The sequence below is a fragment of the Durio zibethinus genome, chromosome 24, assembly GCF_047325235.1.
Source record: "Durio zibethinus cultivar Kanyao isolate XHJ-2024 chromosome 24, ASM4732523v1, whole genome shotgun sequence".
Taxonomy (NCBI): domain Eukaryota; kingdom Viridiplantae; phylum Streptophyta; class Magnoliopsida; order Malvales; family Malvaceae; genus Durio; species Durio zibethinus.
This window is the reverse complement of record NC_143185.1, coordinates 9,126,153-9,136,538: the sequence shown is the minus strand read 5'-3', so window position 1 is coordinate 9,136,538 and position 10,386 is coordinate 9,126,153. Positions and strand designations below refer to the sequence as shown.

Sequence of the window (10,386 nt, the reverse complement as noted above, 5' to 3'; positions counted from 1 at the left end):
TTGTGATTGATGTGCTTGCATTTGTTAAGGTGGTGGATGAAAAAGGTTGTGGAGTAGAAGACCATTCTTGTGAAATTGAAGTAGAGGATAAAGAATCAGCTCTAAAATCTAACATTCTTGAAGAGTCTAGCGTTAGTTTCATTAAATAAGAGTCTGAGCCTTTTAGTCCACCTATGTAATTTCCTCAACCCTTTAAAGATCAAACATTAGATGATTTGGAGATGATTCAGGTGGAAAAGCCTACTGATAAAGGTTGTGTATTTTATGATTTTCTTACACTTTTAAAAACTTCCCTTGTCGAACTTAGTGAATAGGATGAAATAGAGGCATTTTTGAAAAAAATGAAAGAATATTATAATGGAAAGGAATTGGATAATAATAGGATTAAGGAATTTTTAAATAAACACTAGGATTTAGAAAACAATGAAAAGGAAGATAGAACCAATGCCATAGAATTCCCTACTTGTCTAAAAGTTTCCCCAACCTCTGATCCTCAGCCAAAACCCTCAATCATTTCACCATTTTCATTTACTCATACTATAACATCTATGGAGGAATCTCTCACTTTAAAGCCCAACCTTATACTTACCATAATGGTACCTCTTTCATTGGTACTGAAACCAGTGCTCACCTACCTTAGTTCAACTAATGCTATATTGAAGACATAACTTAGGGTAGGCCACATGCCCAATTTCACCACATTCACTGAGCACCATCACTTAGAATTTATTATTGAAGATATGGTAAATAGAAAAACCATCAAATGGGTAAATGTTGGTGTTAAGTGCGAAGTAATTATGTAACCCTTTAGATTTTTATATTAGTCAAGCTTGACTATAATTAGTGCTGCTTGGGAAGCAACCTAAGTTTTTAAATTTTAGTTTTGCATATTTATTTTTAGTTTGTTATTTTAATTTTTTGAACAGGTAAGGCATTGGTTTTCTTTGTTTTGTTTTTGTAGGAATTAGGAGTAAAAAGGATATGATAGATTCAGCAATGACGAATTTTCTTGAAGGCAGTTTTAGGTTTTGGAATTTAAAAGATTATTTCTTTTCCCTTTGGTGCTTTTATGCTTTATTTCCACACATTGAGAACAATGTTGCATTTAAATTTGGGAGGAGAAAATTTGTGTCAAATTTTTTCAAGTTTTTTTTAGCTTAGTTTTTCATGTTTTCAATCATCATTACACTTCCCATGATTATTTTCTTATAATCTAATGATAATAACTTTGATTGATTTTGAATATAGTTTTTTAAAAAGAATGAATATAGTAAAAGCATGATATGAGTTCTAGAATTAGTTTCTTTTTAATTACAATAGTTCATCATTCTTGAGCACTTAGTCTTAATCTTTGAAATGCATGTATATTTAGTTGAAATTTATGTAGATGTGAAGTTGCATTGATTTTCAAAGTTATATTCATATTTTAAATTTTGTTTGAACATCTCTTGAGACAAAATATTAGACAACGCTTAACTAGAAAGATGATTTATACCATTTATTATCATATATGATTTTGATGAAAACACCTATAATCATAGAGGCAAATAATTAGGTGAATTGCATTTAATTGGATAAAGAATTATCGCTCAATTATTCTTGCAGACACATAGATATGTGATTGACAAACAAAATTATCTGTTTAATTTACTTATCATAATTTATTAAGTAAAAAATAAGATTTTGGGTGAGTGTTGAACTCTTTACAATCATATTCAAACCCATTTGGATGTCCCCTCTAGAGAGATCGCCGCACAGCTAAAATAAGCTGATCAATTCAGGCACCAAATTCTTCAGAAACAATATCAGCAAGAAGATTTTCATTTTTTTTAAAAATTATTCAACCATGGATATACAAAGGGACAATTAGAAGGACACAAAGCAGGAGAGAAGCACTCAGTTTGCTACAGCTTTCACAGCGATGTACAAAGTAGTTTAGATTTTGTGTCTAATCCTAAGTCAGACAAACGACCGACCTCTTAGGCATGTCACCTTTAGATATTGTGCAGAACCAAACAACCAATTCAGTAAGAAAAATTTCCTTCTCATCTTGGTCAGGTTACATGGACAGCTTCTTACCATTGCTTTAACATAGAGAAATGTACTCATGATATTGCAGTGAGTACTCAAATAAAAGTTCATTCAGATGGTCTTCTTAAACTTGAATGCTCACTCTCCATGGAGATAATACACGCAAGCCTATCATAAACCTGCAACCAAATTTGAAAAATCAATCCTTTCCCAGAAAACGGTTCATCTTTCAAGTGTAAAATTCTGCAGCGCTTACCACAGAAAGCTGCTGACGATTATTCTGATTCTCTTCCGGCTCTTGTTTATTTGTTGATGATGAGTCATACCTAGACAGCGTGACAGACAACAAGTTAGTTAAAGACAGCCATATCTAGCTTGTAACTTCTAAATAAAAATTGTCTTGCCAATTGGTCGTAAAGAGAAGATAAGGTATAAGTAAAAAATTTTAAATTACATGAAGATAAATATGATGGAAATTGTATCTAGATATTTTCCAAGCAAATGACTCAATATACAGAACTTTCTTACTTACCATTCTCGTGGAATACCAGCTTCATCTCGAGCTGAATAATTAAAAGGTCCTTTCAACTCCAAATTATACTCTAGCAATAACTCTGCACAGTTTCTCAAAGAACTACATAAGATGCTGCAGAGCCTGAATGGAATTGATTTTAAACACAATAAAAACTTGCCCTGAAGTGACAAAATGCTACTAAACCTTTAAATGCGGAGCATGGGGCACGATTCATTTTATGACAGATGGAGATAAACCAGTATACACCAACAGCCACGTGTGCAATTTCCTCTTCAGCAATCCTAGCTACAATGCTAGATGTCCTGTGATCCCCAAAGCCAACCATTTTTTGAACCAAGCGTGGCCCAGCATCAAGACCTCTAGCCTCCTATATCCATAAAAATATGCGTGTGAATTTTCAAACAAAATTAAAATGAAACAAATTTCCATATATATGCAGATATAAATATCAATTAGAGGGTATATCAGATAAGTGATCAAAGGGATGAACTACAGTTCTTACCCTTTCCTCCAAATGTTAAATATGCAAGTACCAGATTGACAAGATCACAGACTCTTATTAAAATTTAGAAACAAGTACTAGTACACAGATACCAAAATGCAACAGAAAATGGCTTACGCATTCAAAACAATTGGTTCTGAATAACAACGATGACATTAAAGTATGTGGCGTAGAAGGAATAAGTTCCATAAACTCTAAAAACTAATAGTTAAGCTAGATAACTGTAATTCAGAACCTGGATGCAACCTTGAGGCATATGACCTGAAATAGTTAAATTTAAGCTTAAAGGAAGCAAGAACAACTGCAGTTTCTGATGATAGAATTTTTTAAGCTTCAACTTCGGCCAAGACTAGATTATAAATGTTACTTTAGGAAATGCCCTGAGCGTGACTTCAGCCTACTAAGGCATCAGATTGGACATGAGAAACTATGCACTTAAAAACTAAATTAATCTAGATTCATAAAAATTTCCATATGAAATGTCCTCAACTAGAGCCGGTGCTATGCCCATCTCAAACTGGAACAAAATCTAATCAGCCCACATCATTACCCAAAGCCAAAGCATGGCTTTGGAAAGTACTTTTAAGTAAGATTGCTGGATGATTTTGAGTCATGCAAACTTTGTAAAGAAGATGTTATTCTGAAATGGAACATTACATTCATGCTCCCCAACCCCTGAGCAGGACGAGAGAGAGAGAGACAGAATGTGCTAATCCATTGTCGGCAAGATTCTGATGATAATATTTCTATCACTGTCACAATTTGCAGTCATCAAGAATCATTTATGCGAGCAATGGCAAAAGATGGGTATCGAGAATTATTTGTGTCAGATGAAAAGGAGCAGAAGACACAGGTTGGGCAATTTCCATCTTGAGCAGTTGCATTTTAACACAGAAAAGAAATAAAGATTTCCTCTCTTGAAATCATAAATTCAGTAAAAGAAGCATCCAGTCAAGTATGAAAACATAGGTCAAGAGTAAAAAATCACCTGTACTAATGGGATGGCAGCCACACGTGCAGCAACATTATCTGATGATTTCTCACACTCTCTCCAAAGTAAGTTATGAGCAGGCATATCTCCATAACTAGATAAAGGACAAATCAATTCCATGGAAGTCACAAATGAAGAGTACAAAGTAGTAAGATGAGCCTATTTCCATGCATATTTTGTTTCTTCAAATGTCAATGCCAGTTATCATGTGAATTTGCAAGTGGGACCCACAATAAAGCAATGACGATGAGAAAATTGTGTTTGGCAATAGGGCTTCCCAACTAATAAGTGCAAAATTCATAGGAAAAACTCTTTCCTTTTCTTGTTTTTGGATAATTAAAATGGTAAAACCTCTGATTACAAGCATGCACATTTTCATAACTAGTTAAGGAAAAAGAGCTTTAAGTCATTTCAATATGAAAATTACAAATCGACACATTATAGGAAGTGAGAACTCTGCTTACTTGAAACCAATCTCAGTAAGTCTTTGTAAACACCATGCAAAATGACGGCTCTCGTCATCAGCAACATGAGCGAAGTCAGCAAAGAATTCATCCCCAAGAATCTTATAGAAGGGCGAAAATCGTACAACAGTATCCCATGCCAAATCAATTGCATTTAGCTCCACATGAGCAAGGTTATGAAGCAAGTAAGCATTAAGAGGCAGGCCAGAGTTTTTGGGCACCGGAATCTCCTTAGGAGACACCTGCATTTCACAAAAACCAACCAAAAAGTAATCATTTTCACCTATAGAACTTTATAGTAATTGAAAGATAGGCAACGCCCAAATGAAGAATTGATCACAAAGATCAATCACAAGTGCTATTTACTTGAAAGGACCCAAGATTTCAGTGAACTATTATATAGGAATAATTAATAAATAAGCAAGACTCTTGAATCATTGAAAAAATCAATAATTACGTTCCGTTGGGAAAAACTAACAAAGCCAGTTAAGAGTAGCCATAATAATATTAATGAGTGATAATTTGATGAGTTAAAAGTCACAATCTCTAAGACCAAAAGTTGCACTAATAGAATGAGCTAAAGCAATCATGTTATCAGGTTTCAGGAAAAAAAAAAAAAGTTATGAGGAACAAATCCCGTTGATCATAAGTATAGATTATGAATAGAAAGAATAAATACCACACTGCAAAATACAAAGAAACTCCAATTCTATGCCGTATAATTTTGAATGAGAAACTTGTAGAGAAATAGAAAACAAACCAATTGAGGGTTAGGAGGGCGAGCAGGTTGAGAAGGAGGCTGGCAGAGCCCAATAGGCAGATTCTCATTGCGCCATCTGGAGAAAGCCAAATGAGAGAGCTTGGATTTGGTAAGAGGGTCACTGGTAGAGAGAACCAGAGCACCAAGCTCTGCAAGAGAGGAACCAGAAGCCTCCAGCCGGGCCGGCGTGATGGGGTCAATGTCTGAGGAAGAGTGTTGGGAATGTAACAGAGGTTGAGGACCATTGGGTCCCCAAAACCGGTCCTCGTTTAGTGGGCTCTCCCTCCAGCTTTGGAGACCAGACCACGAAGAGAATTGCAAAGAAGAAGAAGAAGAAGAGGAAGAGGAAGAGGAAGAGGAGAAACGAAGCTTGGTGTAGTAAAAATGAGGAGGAAAAGATGACAAGCGCAGTTTGGTGGCGAGCAGCATGTTTCTGATTTTAAGATGGAACCACATTTGTGCAATTGCGTTGCATTGCTAAAATTTTATGCGGTTAACTGGAGTTTTTTCCGACGGCAGCATTAACTAAAACTAGATAACTTGCCCTCGCTTCACTACAGAATAAATTATATCCCGAAATAAAAATCCATAGTAAAAATACTTCCAAGCACGAAAGAAAGTAAAGGTATGAGAAAATTCTAAAATTAAAATCTTATACTATAAAAAAATTATATGTAGGTAACTTTTTCACTTAGTAACTTGAACTTTAAAATAAAGAAAAAAAAAAAAGTAAAACCTATTCAGAATAAATTGCAATGTTATTATTCATAATTCAATCTGTCTTAAGTTAAATTAAATAAACATAAAATTTAAACTAAATTCATTTTAATTTTGATATCAAAACTACAACTATGCATATATGCTAATAAGGGTCAATGATACTATAATTTCAAATTTTAAAAGATAAAAACAAAAGACAAAAATTAGTCCGTTAATTAAACAAAAAAAAAAAAAAAATCAAAATGCATGCAACTAATGGTATATATACACATATATGAACATGAACCAAAATACTTTAAAAAAAAAAGTCAATATAAAAGTTTAAATTGACAAAGAATGGTATTACCTTTTGGCAAAAGCATTGAAATCTTTGAAAATCAAAAAACTAAAATGTACAAATAATTATTTAATAAAACAACAAAGAAAACACTAACAATAAATTATTTGTCACAATAAGTGATCTTACCTTTCTTTATAGTTGATCAATTAAATCTGATAAAAGTAGTCAGAAATCTACATTATACAAAAGAAAGAACAACAACAAATTTTAAATAACAAAAATTGTAAAACTATAGACACTATCATAATCAAAATTTAAATAACAGAATATGGATGGATTGTATAAAAAAATTTGACATTTATTGATGGATTACCAATAGAATACCAACGAAATTAAATCCATCGATGAAAATTTGGCACCAATTACCGTGAATTTTATCAATGAAAAATTTCATCGATAATTTGTAGGTAATTTTTTTACCTATGGATTACAAATAAAAAATTTTTGTTAGTAAAAAAAATTTACAAAAAAAAATTAGACATTATCAACGAAATTTTATTAGTTTTTCCATTGGCAAAAACACTATAATTTAAATCTCCTTTTCCCAAAATCGGCCAAACCTAAAAAAAAAAAACCCTCAAATCCTTAACTTTTTTTCCCTTTTCCCATAGTCCCTTTCCTTCTCTCCCCACCTAGTCTCCCCTCTCCCCACCATGTTCCATCATCGGCTAGTTAGTAAAACAATTTATTATATCTTTCCAATTTGTTTTCTTAGGTTTTTTTAATGATTTTCGGTTTGGAGTTTTGATTGAAATTTTTTGTTTGATGAATGATTAATCTTGTTATTGGTTTTATTGACCAAGAAGATAAGATTGTTGTGTTGGTTGGAACTATCACCAATGACATTCATGTGTATGAAGTTTCAACGCTGAAGGTTATTGTACTAAGATTCATTAAGATAGCAAAGGCAAGGATTGAGAAAACTAGTGGGGAATGTTTAACATTTGACCAACTTGTTTTTCGAGCACCTCTTAGACAAAACATAATATGCTTTATGATGCAAATCTTTTACTTCAATTGTCAGCATTGTGCAATTGTTTACTAGTCATTTTGAGACTAAAAATACCAGGTTTTATATTAAAATGGTTGGCTTGTCTTTACTAGCTTTGGAATGTCTATTTTTTTAGGGTGGATGGATTAGAAATGCGTGATTTTAGTTAGGCATGTATTACCTCCTTGTTTCTTTAATTGAAATTGTTATTCATGACAGCTACTTATTGTGTTTATCTAAAATCAATTATGTACTAGTGAGTCTTAAATGTGTTATGTGGTTATAAACTATACAATTACTTTAAGCCTTCAACACGTTCCCATTAAACTAATTATAAGAAACATTAATTTGCCAAGCTATCGTTATGTCCTGATTTACAACTCTACTTGTTTTGTTGCGTAGGTGTTGCTTTTAAAGTGAAATATGTAAATGCTAGGGTTAAGAATCTGAAGCTTGCAATTTGGGATACATGAAAAAACTAAAAGTTTGCTAATGTATTATTTGTATTCTTTTTTTTTCTTTGACTTTAATTTTCAATTATGATAGAAGTGGGCTTTCAATGATTATTGTATTCTCTAATTTTGTACTATATAACTTGATTTTTTTCATATATTATTTGACTTTTCTTGTTTTTCATAAGTCCTAGTTAAAAATTGTCATGCCATAGTGACATTATAAACAATGATGTTTAGGCTACTTTGCTTGCTTTCTTTCCCTATTAATATATCACTTCTAACTTTGTCAAGTTTTTGTTGAGTTTCTCTAGAATAGAAACCTTTATTTTACTGTTCAAACCAAAAAGCCTAAGCTCACCTATATTTGGTGAGTGCAAAGGTTTTTTTTTAAAGAATAGTGAAAAATGATGGCAAGCAGAAGTGTTACTAGAGAGTCACTAGGTTCTGACAAGTAGCTTATTGAAAGAAAATATTAAGCTAAGATTAGTTGTCTCTAAGAGTTTGAGTTTACTAAAGCTCTTTTTGATTGATGCTTTGTCTATTTTTGTTGGTCGCACTCATTTTTCTTTCACACACAATTGATATACTTTTCTAGCTTTTTCAAATTAAAGGCCAAGAAGCAAAAAGGCACTGTATGCCCATATATTAGGCTTGGTCATAGTGAAATCTTAATAACTTACTTAGTCTTATTGTGTTTTGAGACAAACAATTACATATGTGGAGCTGAGCTCTGTGGTTGCTTTAGAAATGACATTGTCAATGGTCTACACATTTTTTCCCCACAAAATCATTAAATCGAGATGCTAGTATGTTCTTAGTGGAAATATTTGTGAATGAAACAAGTTATGTGGTAATTGCTGTACCATTCTCTACATCATCTAGTTTGGCTAGACGTCCTTGTTAAATTACTCAATTTGGCTTTTAGTGCTTGATCATATTGCTATAAAAATCTTTATTGATCTTATTATCTGTTGTGGTGTAAATCAGTTTTGCATGATAAAAAATTTGCTACTTTTTTTGCTTATAACTTAATGTAGGGGGAATTTTTTTTTTATTGAGTTGACTTATCTATACTAAATGTGCATGCAGCTGGGCAGGAAAGATTTAGAACATTGACAAGTTCTTACTACAAAAGAGTACAAAGGATCATTTTTTGTATTTTTATTTAAGAAAATTTATAAACAATTTTGCAAAATATTTTATATTCTTTTATAAATAAAATGGAGCATTTTGTTTATTTATTTTTCTATTTATATATATTTAGTATTCATGTATTTACCTTATAAATAAATTAAAAAAACTAAAAAAAAGACAAAAATTATAAATAGAATAAATTAAATATAACTGAAAAATAAATATTACCGATGAATTTTACCTTCAATAATTACCAATGAAATTTCGATCGGTAAATTTCGTAGGTAATAATTCCACTAGAATTTACTGATCGATTTTTCATCAATAATTACTAATGAATTTCATTTATTATCGATAGAATAGCATTACCAACTTAGTTACCACTAACGGTATTTTTTCTAGTAGTGAGTCATTGTTATAGAAAAGTACCAACATTTATTAGTAGGAATCAAAACAAAACTTGTAGTTAAAGCACTAAATTAATCACAGCTTGGCAAGATGAAGAAAATTAATAATCAAAATATATTCAAACATTAACTTGTCAATGAAATTTAACTAAAACATAACATAAAGCTAAATAAAATTTTGTGCTTTTAAAAAAGATTTAAAGTTCTTATTCATATCAATTTAACTTCAAGCATGGCCATGCTTCATACCAAATAATCATATATTAATGCCAAAAAGATAAAAAAATCTTACAATTATTGTATAGGTTTTAAATAATGAAGTAAACCTTTTCATTCAAAAAGGATTAAGTTACATAAGCAATGTATTCAAATCTTCATGTATCATTTTTTTTGTTAAGTTCTCAACATTAAAAGAGGATTTTAGGGCTTACATATTACCAATCAATCTTTCTTTATGAAAGCTCCCTTAATTCTTGAGATTGGAAATTGTGAGGCCTCAATTCCCCTTTTGACCTTTTATTACTCACAATTATCAAAGAAATAGTAACCTTGGAAATAGAATTTCAATTTCCATCTTTTGGTCGAGAAATTATAAGAAATCAACAATCAATCTAGGAAGCAATGTATGACAAAGTCAAAAGTAGATTTGAAATCCTTAATAACATGTATTTAACCTTAATGCAACTTTTGTTTAAACAAAACATAAACAATAGAACTTTAAAAACAAAAAAAAAAAACTTAAACAATAGAAAATTTATAAATAAGAAAAAGACACAAATAAAAAAATGCTCTAATTTGTAGCTTTTGATCACTTAGTAATTTAAATATCACAATAAAAGTATTAATGAAACATATACAATCATTAATTCTAGACAAATTACATTTTACATCAATTAACTTCTTTGATCAAACTACTAACCCGTCATAGCTAACAAAAGATAGGTTTCTAAGAGAACAATTGCATGTCATACACTTATTGAAAATATATTTTACATCAATTAGCTTTCTTGATCAAACTATCATTCCTCATTTTCGTAACTAAATTCCAGGCTTAGT

At 31.3% G+C, this 10,386-nt stretch overlaps 1 protein-coding gene across 1 annotated transcript; it reads right to left on the bottom strand.

Annotated features, from left to right (window-relative positions):
- Positions 1 to 1,805: 1,805 nt before the first annotated feature.
- On the bottom strand, positions 1,806 to 5,826 carry LOC111316064 (diiron containing four-helix bundle family ferritin protein, putative (Protein of unknown function DUF455)). The gene is made up of 7 exons (XM_022918079.2): positions 5,284 to 5,826; positions 4,524 to 4,765; positions 4,057 to 4,153; positions 2,750 to 2,933; positions 2,564 to 2,645; positions 2,288 to 2,357; positions 1,806 to 2,210 (listed from the first exon to the last, which is right to left on the bottom strand). Exons 1-7 carry the CDS (start codon positions 5,737 to 5,739, stop codon positions 2,139 to 2,141), a joined length of 1,203 nt encoding a protein of 400 aa, XP_022773814.1. The 5' UTR covers positions 5,740 to 5,826; the 3' UTR covers positions 1,806 to 2,138.
- Between the last annotated feature and the right edge of the window lie 4,560 nt (positions 5,827 to 10,386).